The sequence below is a fragment of the Strix aluco genome, chromosome 14 (assembly GCF_031877795.1).
Source record: "Strix aluco isolate bStrAlu1 chromosome 14, bStrAlu1.hap1, whole genome shotgun sequence".
Taxonomy (NCBI): Eukaryota; Metazoa; Chordata; class Aves; order Strigiformes; family Strigidae; genus Strix; species Strix aluco.
This window is the reverse complement of record NC_133944.1, coordinates 11,660,559-11,683,066: the sequence shown is the minus strand read 5'-3', so window position 1 is coordinate 11,683,066 and position 22,508 is coordinate 11,660,559. Positions and strand designations below refer to the sequence as shown.

The 22,508-nt window shown below is 37.7% G+C and overlaps 1 protein-coding gene across 2 annotated transcripts in view; it reads right to left on the bottom strand.

The window, feature by feature from the left end:
• The window catches only part of PEPD (peptidase D), a 140,262-nt gene that overhangs the window by 57,602 nt on the left and 60,152 nt on the right, over window positions 1-22,508 (bottom strand). For both annotated transcript variants that reach the window (XM_074840155.1, XM_074840156.1), the window contains one exon: window positions 4,133-4,201. In XM_074840155.1, the coding sequence (XP_074696256.1) occupies window positions 4,133-4,201 (69 nt within the window). The remainder of the gene's footprint in view (window positions 1-4,132; window positions 4,202-22,508) is intronic.

Here is a 22,508-nt window from a genome sequence, read left to right as displayed (position 1 = left end):
AACTGTTACGGAAGATGCATGAAAAATCTGTTTTTCAGCACCGTTAGTGAAGCGTTAAGCAGCACACAATCTTTCTTGGCATTTGAGACTCCTTATCTGTCACGCACATCTTGGCTCTGTCACGTAAATGGGATGGTACCACAGAGAGCGCAGTTGGTGCTGAAGACCAGATACACACACCATATGCATTTCAGGTTTTTGGCTGTTTGAAGTGACTGGGGTGAGGAGGTCTGCACTTGGGACTGGCTCTGGGCAGGTCCCCTTGGCTGAACACACCCATTAGCAACCAAGGCACAGCAGATCTGCTCCTGAAAGTTCTCCCAGCTGTTTTTCACCCAAAAGACATCCAGCACAGGCATCCAGGACTGGTCCCTGGCTCTGAGCAAAGCCCTGCAACTGGGGACGAGTGAGAAATCTTGCTTCAGAAATGCATTACTGACCCAAATTAAAACACTGATGCAGACACACCTCCAAGCCTGTTCCTGACAAGAGCTGCAAGTCCCATCTTCCTCACAGGAAGTGTCTTTACCACCATCCCGAGATGAAGGCAGGAAAGATGCTTTAGGAGCAATGCTACAGAAGTGATGAGTACCCAGAAGGCAAACACTACAGCTAGCCAGAAATTGTTCATAATGATTCAGTTAGACTCTCAAGGTGGCTTCAAAACGATTTAAACAAAACCCCCAGCCACTGGCAAACCAAATGAGCCTTCCTGTAGAACCTATTTCTTTTCTTCCCAAGAAGCAATAGTTTGAAAGGTCTGGCATTAAAGTGCCAAAGTCGGGGTTTAAAATGAAGTGCTGTGGGGAGGTGCGGATCACTGGCAGCTCCGCTGCTTTCCTGGAGGTCAGCACCTCTGAAAACCACCACATGTGGGGATGCCGATGTCTGCCTTCAGGCAGCCAACCTGAAAATTTCTCCAAGAGATTTCTCTGTATCTATTTTTATTCCTTCAATAATTTGCCTCTAACTGGTGCCAAAGATGTGTTTGCTACAGAAAGAATTGCGTGAAGTGGTGGAAAAGCTGCAAATTAACACCACTGAGAATGCAAACGGTGAGAAGAGATTCACATTATTAGGAAAGAAAAAAAAGTCCCAAAATACATTTTAGATCAGAAAACACCCTGAAAACAAATGAGAAGAGAAAGAGGAGAAATGTCAGCAATAATTTAAGAACAGGACTAAGCTGAGCATCAAACATTACAAAAAGTGCAGCTATTGGCTCTACATTAAAAACATCTAAAGAAAAACCAACAGACCATTAACTAAAACAGCAAACTATCTTCATCATGATTTAAATAATAAGATCAATCCAGAAGGAAGCACTAACAGCATTCTCTCCACTTTTTCATCTAAGAGATGAAATCTTAAAAAGTTGTATTGAAAAGAAAGAAAGAAAAACAGATTCAGTAAGTATCCTAACCTTATCCCAAAAGCTTTACTTATGGGGATCCTCAGACACAGGAAGGCACTTTACTGAACTATGTTATTCTTAATCACTGGTATCATCTGCTGAGAGGTGTCACCTGCCTGGAGGCATCTGTCAAGAAGATTTGAACCTAAGTCTAAGATGCTGCAGTATCAAGTAGCAGCTGACCATGGCTTCTCTGGTGGTCTCAGAGATACTGATGCCTCCACCTCCACCTACCTTCAGATGGAAACTCTGCCCCTGGTTACCAGTGGATACCATCCATTGTAGGATCACCAGGATGCACTGTGCATGTAACTTAACCTTTGTTTTCCCCTTTGTAAAAATGGTTACTTGGTACATAGGACACCGCAATGAACAATTAATTAGCATTTGAAGACTACTTTGAAGTGAACACTTTGTAAATTAGTGCTAAATATATCCAAGTATGTTTATCAAATACTACCATTCTCATTTAATTGCACTTATGTGACGTCTGTTTGTGCTTCAAACCACTGACAAGTTGACAGTGTTTGAAAGCATCGCTAACTCCAGGACTAACCTTGCTATGTGACGACCTGTAATACTAACATATTTGTGTTATTATTCTCAACTGGTTGGACAGTGAATACATGCAAGTGAATAAATAAAGCATATTTAGTCACACCAAGTATTCATTTACCATCTCCTGAAGAGCGCAACACTGGACAGGGACAGCAACAAATGCATGCACTCAACATATGCCAAGTGATTTATTTCTGTACTGAAATATAGTATTGATTACGCCTGATTTCCAGCTTAGTGAGCATCTTGTCTAAAATCAGAATAACAAACTTGTTTTTTATTTAAAAGCATGATTCTCTTGTACAGAAATTATCAGGCCTGTAATGTAAAAAGGAAAGATCCTGTCAAAGTATCACAGTTTTAAGTGTCAGAAAACCAACAAAACTCAGCATGAATAGAATAAAACATAACTATTCAAAAATCCAATTGCAAAAGCTGTTTTTAATCATAAATGTAGTTAAGTGTAATATTTACAACACATGAGATTTTCATGGTAATAAAAAATGTGTTATTTTTGCCATTATTATGTTAATTGAATTAATCAAATAGAGCTACTTATACTAATTTTATTAGGACCTAGCTTAAAACTGTTAATATTATTCATTCTTACGACATCACTCATAGTCAGAATATAGCAATTTACGAAGGCCTTTGTATTCTATCTTATGTAATTATTTTTTTTTAAGTCAGGTTTGTCTGCACTTTTAATTGTAGTGCTAGGATACAATGCCAACTCCCAGCTACAACAGTGAGTCACGATACTGTTAGGCCCTTGCATTTCAAGGGCAGCCCTTCGTGTATTAAATCCCCAATGGTTCAGAGGCAGCTCAAAGACACCCAGTTAGCTCCTGTCATCACCCACTTCTGAACAACCACTGGGGCTTTCCTCCTCCTGGGTTTCCTGAGTCACATAATCCAAGACCTGGGATTTTCAGTCCTGTGGAGAGTTTAGTCTGTCCTCACAGGGTTACAACAATCTGCTACACAAGCATACTGTAGACGTTTCTACAGGTTTAGCAAAGCCATTCATGTTCTCTAGCACCCAAACCAGATCCTGCGGCACAGGTTCTGATTTACTGTAAGTGAATGTGAAGTCTGCATGGCTGTGAAAACCCATACAGAAGCAACTGGATTTTACCATCACAGCCTGTGACAATACCACAGAGATGGAGTCTCATTACAATGGGATGTTAATTTTCAAGTTATATGATGGTACTTAAAACAGGAAACTTTTCAGACTATTCAGATGCACAATTTGCCATAAAACTGCTCATGCTCCTACTGCAATTTTGCATATAAATTGGAAAACTGCATTTACAAATAAGCAATTGAGTAAACAGCAGAAAGAAGCGAAGATGCTAAGTGTCCTTATTACCTCCAAAGTAATATAATATTATTGTCATTAACGTAAAAATTACAAGTGTATGTGACTTCCGTGTAAGGCAAATGTTTGTCAGTAGGAGCAGATCTACAACTGGAACATATATAGCAACATCCAAGCCTCATCTAACTGTCATATATCTCTGATTAGATTAATTCCACTGACTAAATAAGATTAATCTCTCCACAAAGCACACAGCTGTCCTTCAACAGGTACCCCACACTTTTCTCTTGAAATTCTGCAAATTAAAAATGTACACTTCCACAAATGCAGGGATAACTTTTACAATACTTTCCCAAATACGATACCTTCAACACTAGCTGTTCATCAAGAGAGAACAAAAAATTTTTGAATTCCAAAAAGATGAGTTTAATCACATTCTAACCTTTGAGGCAAAGAATTTTGAGAATGATATGAAATACTGAAGGTGTATTTCAAAAAGAGTATTTTTGAGCAACAGAGAATAGCTGTAGAGCCCTTCTCCATAACACTATTTAATAAAAAAGTTAATTGCAGCACAAATGTGAGCATAAACATGATCTTGGCAGTAGCAGCAGTCACTGGGGAATCTCCTGCGTGTAGCAGAATCTGTTACCGAGTTACTTCTTTAAGACACAGCGCTAGCCACCTTTCTTTAGCCTTTCCAGAGGAAACAATTCAAAACTAAATCTGGTGGCATGTGCAAACACATCATGTGCCTAAAAGGAACAATTTTACAAATACCCAGTTAGAAACTGACCATAAAGACTGCAACAGTTCAGCATAAACCATCAACTTACCTGCCACAGATGCAAGTGTAGGAAGTGTGGCGCATGCCACCTCGAGCATAGCAGTAGTGCTGGAACAGGCTGCAAAGAAGGAAAGGTAGTAATTAATAATATATTCAAAACCACCACAAGACAGGGAGAAAAGCAAGTCTTGCTTGAGTACAGCTGTGTTGGTGCAAATCCCCGGCTCCCCTGACAAGGCTCTCTGCCCATTTCGGCTCAGATGAGCACTCAGATTCACCCACATGCACAGCTCAGCAGTCCTAAGTAGCATCACAAAATTTCCACAAAGCTCATTAAGCAACTCTGCAGCAGAGAAGATGGGCTTGAGTGCAGCTCAGTAACTTCAAATGGCAAACTGCTTTCCTTAACAACTCAACACAGAAAGGGAAATTATCATTGGCAAAAGGTAGTTCATCTGACAATAGCATGGTCAGGATGGTAGCAGTTAAATGCTGAAACTGGACAAACTCTCTGATGTGGAGTTGAGAAAACTCCTCCTTGCTGCATTTCAGGTACACAATCATGTCCATAATTCTTATTTCCAACCCTGCTGTATGGCATGTAGATTCAGCAAAAGTGAAGTCCAACCAACACTTCATGGGGAAGGAGTTCGCCAGACAGGGCAAAGCTCTTTTTCAAAATAATTTCAGCAGAAGCTCTCTCATTTTTACCACCTCACTGATACCCTCTGCTAAAAGCTGAACTAAATATCCCTATGTATTTGTGAAGCCTGAATTGCATCTGACCATGCTGTACAGCCTCCCCTCCAGACAAGCCAGCAGAGCTCTCCCATTACATCAAGCCAGGCCCTTTCTGCTAGCATCACAGTCCATGCTGGAATTTTCTTGTCTGTAGCACAACAGACACAAGAGAAGACACAAGACTATTCAATTTCAGACTGTGGTACCTAATGCCTCTATGATCTTCCCCTTACCAAACACAGAAAAAAATTAACACAGACTCAATTCTAACAGCAAGAAAACAACCTATAAAGAACAATCTATAAAGAACATCACAACATTGTTTGCTTCTGTGTGTGTGAGGGACAGGGAAGGGAAGGGAGAGCAGCCCCACGCTCTCCAACAGTACTCTTCTTGCACTGCCATCCTGCTGGAGGAGCTGTTTGGCCTTAAAAGCATTAAAACATTTTCATCTTCACTGTCAAAGTCCCCTTCACATGAGGGCAGATGTGCCCAAAGCACAATTAATATAGGATTAGGTGCTTTAAGAGCTAAGCACATATCATGGATCCTTTTATTCTTTTTGAAATATGCTCTAATTACAATCCAATTCCCTTTAATACTGAATGAATTTCAAACACTCATTTGTTGTAATACTGAAATCATTTCATTAACACAGAGTGATAATGGTGCTATTCATAGAGATGTTGTGATTTTGTCCTTCTGCAGCAACGATCCACAGAACACAATTCAAATTCTTTGAAGGATATTAAAACCATTACATGCTTTGAAATCAAAACCAGATTTTAAAATTACACAAAATGACAGTATTTAAAGAGAAACAAAACAAAACATACAAATTAATCACACAAGGAAAAAGAAAAGCCTACATTTAGAGACTTAGTAGGGAGATCCAGTTTACAAGGTCTCTTTTCTGCTCAAAATGCTGTGGTTCTACAAGGTAGAAATAGTAATTTTGTACTGCCCCAGAAACCAGTAATGGCAAAGAGTAGGTCAAATGACAGAGAAGCTAAGGAAAAACTGTGACATGGTGAGAGCACAGCAGAGATATCACTAAATTGAGCTAATAAAATTTATCACCTAAACTGTCATTTATCACCTAAACTGACATTTTTTCACCAAATGGATATTTCATAGGGAAGCAAAGTTACAGATCTGCACTTCTCTTGCATGCTTGCAGGCAAGGTTTACTCTGTAAGACACGACACTATGCACAAACATTTTGCACAATAACATATTATACTGTTATATATGTATAGCTACATTTTAGGAAGCAACTTTTAGTGTATTTTATAGACCCTTCACCTTAAATGATTGAATAAACTATCTCCTCTAGACAGCAACTTTCAGTAACCTTCTGAAGAGCTTTAAAAATGAAATAATGAAGGTTGTAAACATCCTTCCATCATCAGTGATGCAGGGATAGCAGGGTTTATCTTTCCATAGGACAACTGATCACATATTCATGGTTGCCATTTACATGAAACTGTACAGCCAAGTAATAGTATTCACCTTTTGCAGTACTCCCCCATCAGCAGTAAAAAGTGGTAAATAAATTAAGACATGCTTCGTATAAACCAGCTGTTGCCTGAACTTTGTTTCTGTTTTCTAAAAATGGAAGCTGATTGTTTCATCAAACATTATGGACTTTCTTTTAAGAGTAAGTAAGAAGTGATTGTTTATGTGACTGAGTTGAAGATAGTACAGCTTTACCAGGTAATGAGTTTTCTGCTAATAAAACTACTCACATTACTTCTTTGAATTTATTTTTTCAGGCTATGACTCATTAGAAACATGCTCATGCAGTTGGAAAAAAAACCCAACACATTTCTATCAGAGACAGACAACATCCTTGTATAATATGTCTTTGACAAGTGAAGGATTGCATATCCCTTTAATGGCAAATGCTGGCTTTTCAAAGCTGAAAAACATATATATAGAATTAGATAAGCTGCCAGTACTTTGTAGTTAAAATCCTGTTTCCACTGAAGTTAATGCAGACTCTGCCACTAGACTTCTTCACACCAGGATTTCACTGTCTACACACTGCAAGAATCTTTATCCAAAAGTGAGATACAAAATTATAAAGTCTGAAATAGTTGGATGGAATATCATTTAATCTGGCACTCCACATATATTGCAAATATTGCATCCTGAACTTCTCCTGGTCTTTTTGATTGGAGGATATGTGTGTTTAGGCAGTTTTATGTTGGTGCTGGATGCTTTGCTGTGAGCTGTGAATGAAACCAACACAGATACAAAACTTAAGTACCTCTTCCTCTTCTCCTTTCATGGGTTTCAAAGCCTCCTGTCATGTTTGATGCAGTATTTCCCTGGAGGGTGCATGTATTACTTATCATGCATGTACTACCTTGGTGGTGTATACAGATCAGCTATTGGTGTATTTGCATGTCAGATGTTACCTTTTAAATGCATGCAGCTTTGTTTGAGCTGGCACGCGTTTTGCATTGCTTTTGAAACAATGTTTTTTTGTTGCTGTTTTGATGTAGAGGTACATCCTGGATTTCGTGCTGCTTCTTTTTGCCAAAAACATCAGCTTCTTTAACTGACTGACAATATGTGGAGATTGAAGGTAGTTTGAAATATCACAATGTTTTTTCAATTAACTTAAAAAAGAGCAAGTATTAGCTGCTATCAACTCAAGTATATCTGACATGACTGCACTTGCCCCCACCCTTGCAGATTTGCTGAGGCACAAGAGTGTTAACCCCACTGTTCCGCTGAGTCTTGACGACCTTATTGACTATACTGACTTGAGAGAGAAGAAAACTCCATTTTCAGAAATAATGGGTTCTTCATCATTAGAAATAACAGAAAAAGTATATACTTGCTATTTTTGAGATCTTATGGAATACTGCATACATCCAAACAAAACTCCAGAATGCTTAAAAAGCCTCAACTTCAAAACAGCCTAAAAAGCCATTGAAGTAAAACCTGCTATGGATGGTCTTTCTGACAAATTATAAGAACCACTCTGACAATGATGCCTATGTCTTATGATCATCTTTGGTCCAGTTTCTACTGCTATCTAATGCACACTGACAGTTACAACCAGATCTGTGCTATGAATGTAAATTGAACCAAATAAAGTAGTTTAATGTCAACAGTTTTCCTAACTTAAGTGGATTTATGGAATAAAGACACATAAAGCAAGAGGGATAGAAACTATCTGTAATGACTTCCCTCACACATTTTGCTTATTTTCAGATCCTCCTCATCACTAGAATACAACATATCCATACACACTCAGCAGAGCGTGATTTTTCTCTCTCAGAAGAAGTAAACAAGGAATCTCTAGTTTGAATTCTTGTCATCAGCTCTTCTTGAGTTACAACAAATATTTATAAGAAAACCACATTTTATGTTTCTCAACTATTCATTCCCAAAACAAAGACACTTCTAGATCAAAACCTTTCAATTTCTAAATAAAAATCCAATTGTATTTTGCCCTATATCTTACAAAGCAGATAAAAACTGTAATTACAGAAAATGCAGTAAGTATGGAGAAAAGAAAGATAGAGAGGGAACAAAAAGTGGAAAGAATATCTGATTAAAAAAAACCTATTAAAACGTTATGCCAGTCCCACATCCTTAGTAACTACAGTGAAGCACTGCAGAACGAGGCATGCACATCACTTTGGGATGGTAGAACAATTACTCATTCCAAGGTTTCCAATGAAGGAGGACCAAACCCACCGAATAACCCTGTTCACTATTCCCAGATACTGGAGCCATATTAAGATAATCTGCTGGATACTAATAGTTCAGGAACCAGATTTTTAGACTGTGTATCAGAGAGATCTGATGTCAGAAACGCAACTTGCCTTGTGAATCATACAATGCATGGAAAAGTCAAGAACACTCATGGGTCAATATCTCATTAAGGTCTTTATATTGAAAATATATTTCTATTTAAAGAAGTTCACACTGGATAACTCACTGGTTTGAGTATGTTTCAAATCCACAATCATTTCTTTAGTGTACCTTTCAGGAAGTTGCCTCCTAATAAAAAGAAACCTCTACACACTTCAAAAATAGTATTCTTTGAACACAGCCCTTGAGACTTGCCTTGAAATGCAAGCAGGTGGTTTTGAACTATAAATTGGAAACCACAGCAGCTTAAGGGAGTTCTGTACAGAACTTGGAGGATTTTCTGTAGGTTGGTTTGGGGTTTTTTTATGAGTACAGTTGGAAGACGTAGGTGAATATCTATTAGTTATCTGTGCACTGAAATACTTTTGAATTACAACTAGGACATGCCCTTTTGCTTTTGTACTGTGTAAATATCAAGCATAGCCATGAGACAGGCTAAAACCCAAAGCTTTTTTAAAGAATTCACAAAAGGCCAAATTTTCCAAAGCTGATCTCTCTATTTATACCAGGACTGAAAGCCAGTGTTTTGATCATTTAGACACATAAATATCTTCACATGAGAAAGCTGTAAAGTCCAAATAACACAAAATTGTTAAGCCACAGTAAATATAATTTGTTTGTGATATCTAAAGTATTTATACATAGCATCAAACTAGGCTGGAAGAACTGTGCACACAGAAAAGAAGGGGAAGTGTCGGTAACAACCCATCAGTGGATATACGAGCAAGGTGAGCAGTGCTTCCTTTAATCCCACACTAGACACTGTGAGGTTCTTAAATACAGAGCATTTTTCTTTGTTAACCGATTTACTTTGGTAATGTAATTTATTTTCCATGGGCAACTAGATGCTTTAAGGCTTAGTTTATCTAATCCTATTTTCATTTAGTTCACAACACAACACTGCAGTATTGCAAAACATGTCTGAGGTTATTTTAATACAAAAAAACGTCAGTACTTCATTGCAAAAGAGTGAAGAAGGGGAGTGGAGAAGAGTAGGAGAAATAATCCAGTTTCCTATTGAACAAACGGTCGTTTGCAAACTTGCACCAGAACAAGAAAATTAGCACTACGAGCAGATGAGCAAAGGTTTCTTCCACACCTCAGAGACAGTATCATTACAGATTTATGAAAACAGTGTTATTATTTAAGTGGTCTACATGACTGGAAATTGTTTAGAACAGTACTGCTCCATGAACAACAGGAAATAAAACCACTTCTATTCATTGACTTCTTAAACCTAACTGTTAACGCTACTTCTAAAGAAAATTTTAGAGATTCAAACCATTGGCTGGGTTATTTTGCATGCTTGTGGAGTAGACCTGCTGAAGCTTAATATCAACCAGAAATACTGACAGTAGCTATACTCTGAAGCATCTCTATTTAAAATTGTCCTAATTTGTATCATGCACAAATAGAAACAATGTATTATTTTTTTAAAAAATGTTGATCCTTCTGAATTCCAACATCTAGATTCTGTTCTCCTTTTGGGTGCGCTTTAACTAAGTTATTTTTATTTATATGCTATAAGCTCTAATTAATAATAGGTCCTTAGAAGAGAAAAATGTTATTTGAGTTCAGCTGGGATAGAAGAACTGTAACTTTAGCAAGCAGGTATGCCTCATGAAACTGGCAGCATATTAATGTAGTTACAGTGCAGAACATCTACTATGAAATAAGGAAAAGCTCTGTAGAAGCAGAACAGAAGTGAGTGGTTTCACCTTTGTAATTAAAGTTCATGTTGGTATTTCTAAATGTGCTACTTCACTTTACCAAAATGGATGACAAGCCAGAGCTCAGGGTAAGATTACCCCAACATGCAGACATACTTTAAGAATACAAAATGACACAGACCAGAAGGAATGCCATTCCTTCAGGAAACAAAGCTCACCAAGGCACAGTCATTCCACTAGCCATTAATGCTACCTGGAAACCAGAGACAGATTAAACAGAATGTCCATAAATAATACAAAACTCAGCACTGTCATATATGATTTGCAATGATTGTAGGTAATTGATAATCTCAGTTCAAGAACAGAGAGTTTAGGGGAGGGGTAATTAGCATCTTAATTGCACAATTGGGAGTTATAAATTACCTGTCGTATGTAAAGAATAACTGAAGAGATTATATGACATTAGCTGATATTTCACCTTTTTGGCTAAACTACACAGGTTGGTGAATTTAGAGAATCTGGAATCGCATTTTCCTCACACATGCATAGACATTTTCTTTTTGTTTTTAATTTCATAGCTGTCCTTTTATTACCACAGTTAACTATTCCATATGAAGCAAGTTTTTCCCCATCATTCTGCAAACCTAAAATTTTTGAATTATATTTGGGACTGAGAACAAAGAAACAACATGACTCTACGATACTGCAGTAGTTTAAAAATGCCTGTGGAATTATCTCCACTTCTCCCTCTCAGAAAGATTGATATAAATTTCTTCTAACAACTCTAAGTTTAAATCCTTTTTTTTTTTTTTTTCCCCAGTATGAGGAAAGTGCAAGAGTTTTAACAGATGCAGTTTTAAAGAAGTTCGTATACCCACTCTCACTTGATTTGTGTTTCATCTAATTCTACGCTGGTGTGACATTTCTCTACCTCACTCCAAAAATTCATCAAATTATGCATTTTCGCAGAAGTTCTGCTAACCCATTTCATTACCAACATTCAAATGGAAACAATGATTATGTAAGTCTATAACCTTATACTCAGCTGCTGCTTTTCCAGAAGCTTGTCAAGACAAATGAACAGGTATCCTAGAGAGAGGACAGTTGCCAGAGTGCTCTGTAAATACACCTTTTCAACAAGCCAACCTTTAAATTAACACTCAAGAAGCCTTTTAAGAAAGTCTTCAAGTACGGTTGCCAAATGATTATTTTCCTGAAACTCTTTTAACTCTACTTGGAAAATTCACCTATCATTTGTCAAAACTGTTTGATTCATCTGCATAAAAACTGGTTGACTTATGGATTCAAATATTATGACTACTGAAATACTACCAGTTATTGTTTCACAGCAGTTAAGCTGATTAACATATTTATAGTACAAACCTGCAAAGATTTTAATTTTAATTCTGACAAACTTGCAAGTCAAGGCCTACCTCACTTTCTGGTTTTTTCGTATGCAGAACCGGCGCAAGTGTGTGCTCTGTCAGTAGAGGAACATGCCTCTTCCAGAGCTGCGAAGTCTGCCAAGGGGCTGTTACCAAGAATACAAATAAGCTTTACCCAAAGGATTGCATCAGAACTCCAGCGAGTCAAAGAACCACCATTAAGTGACTGACAGAAAAAGCATAAATAGTACAACAGATTGACATCACTGAGATTCCAGCTATGATTAGACCACCACAAGTAATGAAATTGAAATGATTCGATTAACCCTCCCTGCAGCTGACAGAGGTAATGGACCCTGCATGCAATTCTGGAGTCTCCTGCAACAGCAAGTAAAACAGTCCATCTTCAGCTGCCCTCCAGCTGGGAGGGCAATACCGGCATCAGGGAGAACACAGCCATCAAGTGTGTGTTTTGAGGTGGGAACTTGTCCTTCTTTTACGCTGTGATAACATCACTTTCTGTATTTTGCTTCATGCTCCTGCCCACCTGTCAGTCTGGAACTTCCCACTGGTTCTATTTAGGTAGCTAACACAGCAGCAGGATGTCCTCGTGCACTGCTCCTGTGCAGCAATGTGGAAGATATAAAACCTTGAATCCGGGATTGTTTTTCATCCGTTTTCTACAGCAGAAGGATTGTTAAATGAGTTTTCAATCTTCACTAAATACATAAATGGAAAACGGGTCCCCCTGCCACACTCCAAAGCAATGATCATTAAGAAGCGTCTCCATTTTATTTCTTCACCAATTCTAAAGTCCACTCGGAATCACATCCATTAGAACTCTGTTCTGCACTGGTCTAAATTTCATACTTAATCTAATATTACGGAAAGAGATAGCATGAATTTTTCTTAGACTCATTGCTCCATTTCCAGCTCTAATAATTCTAGATCTCAACTGGCATATTTTAAATTAAATTTTTTGTAGTTTAAACCTATTTATCAACAGCTAATTAATGAGGTCTAAATCCTTTGATGACAGAATGATTAAACTGCATTTTAACTAATCCATCTTTAATTAAAATGCTGCCAGCAAACCATTTCTGGATGTGTAAAAAAGGACACATTTATAGATGCTCACTCTTTAACTATGCATTATGTAAAGCCAATAATTAGAAGAACTCATGATTTCAATTATATTTTAATTACTGTTACATATAAAACATGCTTTAATAGATGTAATGCAATACATTTTCTTTCTTTATAACCCACTAATCATTCCTATTGGGGTGACAACCAAATAAAAGGAAGTTTAATATATGTGCTAGTACAGGAATCTTGTTTTAGCTTTGAGCCAATTCTCTCTCCTCTTCTTTGCAGCAGAAAGGTACTTAATTATCTCCAAACCTAAAACACAAATGAAAGCCTATAAATCCCTGTTAAAAATCTAAAAGGGGATTAGTGGTAACTGACCATAATAAAGAGAAATGCTTTATCCTTATTATTACACTTGCACGTCTTCAAGTTTCTTCAACTCAAAACACCTGCTAGTTAAGGAAAAAAATATAAGGTAACGTCTGTACCGATTTTCCTGCTTCTTTCCTTTACAATTTTAGGAAACAACACTAGCCAAGAGATGCTTTCATTATTGTAAGAGCCATCAATTTTCATTTATTTAGGGTATCCCTTTGCCTCCATCTGGGAGGGGAGGGTGGTAGATGAACATAGTGATGTCTGAAGCCAACTCCTCATTATCTGCATTAATGGGAGGCTGAGACTCATAAATACGAAAGTGATGGAAGTTTAACTGTTCTCTACTATGGCTAAATCAGTTTTTAATGCACATGTGGAACAAATTAAGTCTTTCTGAATCACAGAGAGTACAGATAGCTGGTCAGGAACACTCAATACCCTGTAGCAATCCAACCTTTAAAATTGCATGTTATTACAATAGGTATTTTTTGCTGAGACAACCTAAAATTCAATAAATTACAGTTATTAAACATGTTTCTAAACTCTGCATGTTCCAAGTAGTTGTATAACACAGCAAATACAGTCTTAGGGTTTCGCTGCTTTCAGTGATATGAACCTCGCATGAGGAAGCTAATAAGCTTATGGCAGAAGCCCGGATAATTTACCCATTAAACAGTACTTTACAAATATTCAAAAATGTGTATTATCTTATTTCTACTGACTCAGATATGTTAAATTTAATTTTATAAGCTGATTTCTACTGTTTGGATAGATTAATGAATTTGCTGGTATTTCAGTTTATTTCAAGTTTTCTCTAAAAAATATTTAGCACTTAACAAACTCTGATAGTAAGATGCTTTCACATCACCGGCATCTATGATGAGGTCACGGAACATATGGATATTGAAATATCCGCACAAGACAATCTGCTGCATAGTCTGATTTATACAGATCCTCTCCTCTCATTTCCCTTTTTGTCTATTTCTGCTTATAGAGCAAACTCTTGGGGGCAGGGAATATATATTACTACCTTATAAAGTGCACTGCCCATTTATATTCTGACTAAATAACAAGAACAACAGCTTATTATGAAGAGTATATAAACTGTATCTCCTTGAGAGAGAGCGCGTATCTGGAAAGGTCATTTTGAATAGTTAAGTATTCATATTTAACAGATGTCAAGAATAAATGCTGATGTGGCAACATCTTTTATCAAGGTTTATCGAGAACACTCCTTAGTTTTTAAAAGATTACAGTAGATCTACCTTGAAAAAAACCACAAAAATCCTCTTAAATTTATTATGTATGGCACCCAATTGCTGTTCCACCATGTCAGGAGTTTTGCAGTGCCAACAGAAGTGACAAGCAGACAAATGAGACTGTACATCCTCACATCACCTGTCCTCCCAACCAGGTTACTGTTTTGACTGTCTGTTATGGTGTCTCCCAGTATGAGGTCAAGAACAAAGATGTTTAAGGACTGCATATACAGTCATATTAAATAATAAGAAATATTAAAGAAGAAGAAATATTTTAGCTGTTAGAAGCGCTGGGGAAGGACAGTAATAAGGCCAATACCAGAAATAACATGATGATAGAAGCTAATCGAATATATATGGATGAAAATAACAGCTTGTCTTACTTCCAATTCAGTTTCCTGATGTATTTAAATGCTAACTATAGTAACTGCTTTTGTTTTAAGATGGCACTTTGGCCAGTAAGTGCTGTGATTTCCTTCTCTGCCCATAGACACTTTCTACTGAAGCAAGGACACAGCACACAAATGCCAGCTGCCTACCTGCTTTCATGCCGAGCAAGTCTAATACACCAGAGTAAAGCAGCAAGGGAGAGATGACTAACATTTTCTCAGGGGGATACTTTTTTGAAGGAGCTCATGCCAAACAATTTTACTTCTCAGAATCAGAACTTTGCAATCCTGCCTGCATCTCCCATACGCCTTCTGGGGTAACACAGTGCATTGCTGCTTCCCTAGCAGAGAATATGCAACTAAATATTGAAAACCTGGTGATGTATTTCTGTTAACTCTAGAACACTATCCAATCTTTTCTTAAAATTGCATTTTCCCTGCCCCAGAAGCCTGAGTAAGATGGTATGTTTGGCTGGGTCTGCTCCCACATACTGTATTGTCAAAAGAAAAGAAAAGTTTTCCTGGCTTGTGCAGATAAATGACAGATCAGAGATGTCCTTCTCTAATCTTTCTGACCATGTTTCAAGGGTCCTGGTCATATAAAATGAGTGAATAGCTGCCCAGAGGACTACAGCATTTACCACAAATTACTTCTTTATGGAAGAATCAATTTTATAGTCTCCTGAATTTCAAACACTTGCCTCTTCAATTCAGTGGAATTACTCTTTTGAGAGCCAAGCCTGAGATAGATGACTCCAAGGATCTACTCTTGGGGCTATGAACTATCTGTTATAAAAATCTAGAGAGGACTTATAAGTCTTTGAAAAAGACTCTGAGTAAAGAAAACATGTATCAACACTTTAACATTATATGGCTGAAAGTGTCCAGATTAATCTGTTGAGTCTCCAACAATCTTCTGTCCCAAAAGACCAGAAAGCTAAATTCAAGTCAACCTAACACAACAGAACCAGAAAGCATTTTCAAAAGACAGAAGAGGCTACTCTCCCCTGCATGCTGTCCTGGAAACTCCAACACGTGTGTTTTTCTGCTCATGTAGGGAAAATTTTGCAAAGCTGAACTCATGAGAATAAAGCTTTAAAAACATACTAACTAATTTCAACTCCCAAGAAGACAATATGCAACTTTCAAAACAAATGCCATTGTAAGACATGGGGAACAAAATGAAAGGCATTCAGCAGAGGTGATTCCAACAGCTCTCAAGCTCTTGCAGTCTCAAGAAGAAATCCATAACAGTGATTGTGGTTCCCTTAGTCCACGCTGCAGAGTACGAATCATCATTCAGGTGAAAGTGGAGGAAAAGTACACTCTCAACAGAACTTTCAACAATTCAAGCTGTCATGCAAGGCTTGACAAATCCACTTGCCTGCTCATAAGTGACACACAGAAAATTGCCCAGCTCAGGGCTCATCAGTTTCTGCAGATCTACTGCTTTTATTGGAAAGAATTAAAACCATAAGGATTAGAAAGATGACATCAACCAACTATAAATGAGCCTAACATTTCACTGCATGCCTAAAACTCTGAGGATGTTTCAGTTACTCCACTCCTGGCATTGCAGAGCCTTCACTAGCAGCAAATAAAACAATAATTCAGCAGTTGGCCAACAGTAGAATTTTTCAATCTGTCAAAAAAATGAAAGAAAAAGTTTTGTCCCAATGCTGCATGTATAGTTTGGGCTCAAAACTGCTCCTGTCAAGATCTGAACCTGCATAGCAAAGCCGCATTTTGTCAGGAGGCACAGTCATTCTCTTGCACCAAAATGGCATCATCTGTTGTCTCTGTATAGGAGGTTTGTTACCCACCAATGGCTCCTTCTCCCTAAAGGAAGATGAAGGCACACAGGAAAACAGGGCAACATGCTAGAGGCAGTACTTGCAGGACAACAGCTCCCTGATTAACCCCACAAGGTCTGAGGTGCTTCCTGCCAATGTGGATTAACAAGCAATCACATCCCCAAAGACAGTGGAAGATCGACATAGTCACACTGCTTTAGTGCATGCTCCAGGGTTTAATGCCACATCCAAGCAGCAGCAGTTTGATCTATAAAATTCTCAACGCTTATTTCTTGTTTTGCAAATCTCTGCAACAGGGATGTGAGCAGCTCCAAGAGACAGTCCAGGATGTCTGCAAGCCATAAGCCCTAACTCTGCCAGGAATATAAAAAGTGGTTTAAATACTTCTTGATTCAGCTGGCAATTATCTTTTCACTAGCATATTATACCTTTCATCTCCCTCTGGAGGTGCGCACACACAGGAGTTAAACCTCTTTCACTGAATTCAGTAAACGTACAAGATATAAAGAGAAATATGGGCTTTACTTGCCATTCCTCACTGACAAAGCAAGTATCAGATGAGATGAGGGCTGAAACCCCACAAGCAGGCTATAGAGGCAGCCAGTCTTACCATCAGATTTGACACAAACACAAGGCAAAAAGATCTGGCTCACGTTCCAAGCGCTGGACAGAGGACCAAGACCAGGGCGGCATGTTAGAAGACTAGGACACATTGTTGAAGTCCACGACACATCAGGGAGCAGCGAGGGCTGCTGAATTCTCTGAATTCAGGGTAAAGTTTAGGAAACATTGACCACTGGTTTGCTCAGACACATGCGTTTTACATTTAACTTGCCTAAATCCTTACTTAGAAAAGTCTTTGCCAAAATAAGCTGGTTTTTCATTTTAAAAATGCTGATTCTGCAAACAGATACAATTCACCATTTCCCTTGTTTACGGTTTATGTCTTAGCTATGTACCTCATTTTCTGTTCAAGTTTATCTGGCTTCACCATACAGCTACTAAACATGTGAGGGCTTTTTGTTTAAGTGTCCAAGCAGCCCCCAATGATACCTGTACGCTCTTTAAAGGATTGCCTGTATTTACCAAATGACTATTCTTGGATAATTCAGTGTGTAGGCACCCATTTCTCCAGAAAAAAGCATTCCTTGCCATCACTTTCAAAATGGAGCCGATATTAGAAGACATTAGCTGTGACTTTCTTACACAGACATCAGACATAGTACTAGAGAGAGAAATTTAAAAAACATTACCTTGGACTAGATTCATTCCCCCAAGGTAAGTCTTTGTTCCCATGTATATATAAAATCTCATCAGCTGTTTCTGAGAGAGTTTCACTACACAGAGGACGTGTTCAGTTGTTTGCAAACTCTCATGTCTAAGTTATTTCCAGATCACAAATCCAGTATTCTCTAGATTTCATCTAAATTCTTTCTTCTTAAACTTATGACCTCTCTCTTGACTATATTAAAAAATTTTATAATAAGCTCAGCTGATCAAATGATCCAGATCTTACTGCTCAACCTTCCCATCATTTTGATCACCTACTAACTCTCAGAAGTCTGTATCTATATGATTTATTGGGATCTAGAAATTACTTCTAGAAGTCAAATACCATCAGATTTAATATCAATTCCTTTGTAACCCCACTTGTGAAAAAAAGAACAAGTGTTAGAAGACGACTCGTTCCTGACAACTATTTCTGTCATTTAGCCAAGTTTTAATCCATTTAATGTGTACCTTATTAATATTGTATACAACTAATCATAACGTTGTGTGATAATGAGTCAAATGCATTACTGAGGGCTAAGCATATTACAGCCATGGAGTTAGCTTTATCAACTAAATGTAATCTAATTTAAAAAATTAAATCCAGGCTTCTTTAATAAGATGTCCTTCATAACACCACATTAACTCAAATTAATTAAATACTTGTCCTTCGTTACTGGAACCTCGTATCAGCACTGTCATAGTTGCCAAACAAGCTTCCCTCATCAGGAATTGAAGCTGGCATCTCCCATAATCCCAGTCTGCACTCACTGATCATTCCCTTTCCCCCTGCCCCGAGTGTAAATCGGAACCAGATGATCTGCTAAAATTAAACCGCTTTTTACATCTTCTATATTGCATACATAGATTGGTATTAAAATAGTTAGGAAACAGTAACAGCAAACAAAGATCATTCATTTTCTCATGAAGTGCATGTGCACAGTTTTCCACTTTTAATAGTACATCCACTGGAGAAGAAACAGAAGTGTTAAATGAGATCTATCTATATCATGGATTCATTTAATAAAGTTAATCATGAAATTATTTTTATATTCAAGAACATCAATGTGATATATTAAAGCAATTGATAGCTAAAAAGCTAAATTTAATTCTTTACTTTTCAACTGTATTTTTTGAAGGACTACTCATTTAACTAGAGATGTCAGTTGGCTGGTAACTCCACCAAACAAATGACTTTCCTCCTTCATTTTTGAGTTCAGTTACTTTTATTTGTCCCCAAGTATTCAGCAGAAACCAGTTACATCAATAAAAAAATGTCAATTTTGATCTGCCTCATGAGATGCAACAGCTCCAGATAGATTTTCAGTCAGAAGACAGGGTGACTAGAACAGCTATTATTAACAGCCTTTAGACAGAGTGGCAGTACCAGAAGACAGCTCCCTAGATTTAGGCCGGATTAAGTGGATACTGTACGCAGACAGACCTTCAAGCACTGTAAATAACTTCAAAACTCTACATTGTGGTTGAACTCTCCCTGCTGACAGAATTGGTTAGGTCACATCACATGAGATGGTTCAAAGATAGTTTACAGCAAAGTGACAAGCACTTTGCTAAATGGCAAACTATATATGGCATATCATAATAAATTAAAATTACTTAATACAGGTACTTGAGCAAAGGTGATGTAAAGAAGATTGTTTGACATAGAACCAATCAGAAAATCACTACAGGAAAGAAGAAAATACAGCAGCTTTGCTAGAAATATCACTGGCTTTTAAAAACCATTTTCTGCTTCTCTCCTGTGCTATCAAATCATGCCTTGGTTTTATGCCATCTGTACTTAAAATGGACTAGTCAAATAGAAATAATTTTTAATTGGGCAGATGCCCAAATTTCATGACAGATAAAGCATCATGGGTAAATCCTAGCTTTCATGAGCCAAAGACACGACATCAGTCTTACTCAGATTAAGAAAGGAAACAAAGCAAACCTTTGCAACTAAGATGTTACATGCCAGTTCCTGATTTTAACAAAATGTGTAGTGATCATGGTAGCATTTAACTTTCCTTTTCCTTTCATACTTGTTTCATTTTGTTTGACACATTTGCCACCATCGGTCTGAAAAAAACCCAAAAAAACCCCAAACCAAAGCAAACTGCATAAAATATAGACTGAAAAGGACTCCAAACCCAAATAAACTTAACCCAAAACAGCTACTGGAGAGGGCTCAAGTGATCACAGAAATGCTGCCATTTCTTTTTTATTAATAATATGTTCAAAGTCCCCCTTATTGCTCTCTGAAGCTCCGGGTTTGTATTCTGTAGCACTGCAGCATTCACAATAGAACAAACTATGGGAAAATTACTTTTACTCAAGTATTTAATGCTTTTGAACTTCAAGAGACACCACTTTATGTAGCATTCTGCTAGTGCCAGAATCCTGCTCAGGACAAGAGGCAGAAGCAGTCCTTCTGAGAACTTGCCTTTGCCTCCAAGCTGCCCTACACTCACTCCACCAAATTAGTGACCTGTGGGGTGAGCCTACGCTGCCACTCACTGGTTTCTTTAATGTGGTACTAGGGAAGAGAACAGCAAGCAGATTGCACAAACATCTGCCATTCCTTTTCTACAGGGGCATCTCTTTATGCCCCTCCTGGATTATTATTAGTAAGGCTTTTAAATCAAGACTAGCTGAGAACGTACAAGTTCATTTCAGGAAATATCTAAGTATCTTGGAAATTTAAGTCCACATCCCCAGAATACTAAAAGCACTGATTCATATTCTATCCGAAAAGATACACTTGCTTTTAAAAATCCAGCCTTTAAAAGCTTAAATTCTACTGAAAATGCACTATGAAAGTGGGACTACAGCACTTTTCAAAATTGAAACCAAAGTCCTTCCTTACGTTAGCAGCAGGCTCCTTTGATAATCTGAGCTGAAAGGAATCCAATATATTTTTCGCTTTCTAGCCTTACTTTTAATTCCCTGTTAGCTTGGATAACAAAAACAGATGAATCCATTTCACCTGCAGCTTCTTGTGCACCAGGTGAGCTCACCAGCCCCCAACACAGCCCAAGCCTGCCTTTGGGAAAGCACAGTTCCTCCAGGCTTCTTCAGGCAAGTGAACTGAATTATTTTTACCACACTTCATTAGAAAAAATGGGAAAGGAAAAGCTTAAGGATAACATTTAACAATTGCAGTGACTCTGTGAGAAGAATACAGATTTTTAATTTCTCTTTTTGAATTTCTAGTAACTGCAACTGAAAACTTGACACCTTTGTTAAAATGCACACAATACGGAAATAAACTGCCGTTCTCCAAACTTTTTTGTTTACTTTTCTACAAAATAATCAATGCAATAAAAGCTCTTTAAATTGCTACAAGCTGTCTTTTCCAAGTGTACAACCATTCAGATTTTTATCTTCTTGATCACAGCCAGTCAAAACAAGACCAAGATGTACAAAAGCTCACCTGCAGCTAAAAAACCCAAAAGTGGTATTTTTTTCTTTTTACCACTATTTTTACAATACATTTTATCATGTTTCTCTTGAGGGAGTTTTCTACACAGTCCTGCAAAACTCCTTTACAAATACTTCAAGCTTTTGGAGGAGAATAAAAAAGTTTCACCTATTTATTCCACCTGCTTTTAGTACTTGCAGCAATTACCACACTAAGGTGAACTGCAATTTAGAAACTACCCAGACTCACGTTCCTACTCCATCATTTACCAGCAGTTTAATTTTGTTCTCCTTTTACTAACCATGTTAAGAATCTTTAAAAACAAGTCTACTGCTCCTTTAACTAGTAATTTCCTGAGTTGTATTCAGCTTTTATTTCACCTCTTAATGACTAACAAAAAAAAAAACTTGTAATAAAAGCAAATCTGATAAGCTTAACAAAAACTGAAATTCGACTTTAATACACCAAACAAGCACAACTGCAGAAGCTGTATATTGCAAGCGGGCCTTACAGATTGCTTTTGGGGCACATTTGAGTATTACCACAGAGGAGCAAGGGATCCAGCTGAGGTTGGCCATTTGCTCTTACAGGTACCATAAGGAGAACTGGAGCTTCTGCTCTGTCTCCACAGAGAAGAGATATAATGAAAGGAAAAACATAAGGTGGTCAAACAGACTTGTTTAACATCTCCTGGCAGAGCTCAGTACGGAAACACATTTTTAACTTCTGGTCCAAGCCTTAGCCCCTGAATATGCTGATCCTTGTCCCAGCTGGTCGAGTTGGCGGTGCCTCAGCTGGCAGCTTTCTTGACTTCTGTTATTAGATGAGCATTTATTATAATTCTAGTTTTCTGTTCTGTTCTGGTATGACAACTGTGGTGTAAGGCAAGTCCATCTACTCTCACTAATGAATTACCTGTATTAACAATATTAAAACCCCACATATTTTCATACTACAGGATGTATAGGCGGAAAAGCCTTCATAAGGCTACGCGTTGTCACACTAGCACTTAGTGATGCTTTGATGCACTCACACCCAGAAAACAGCAATCTTTAGTCTCAGAGAAAATCATACATTTAGGCCAATATGTAATTCATTTACTAAAAATTCTCA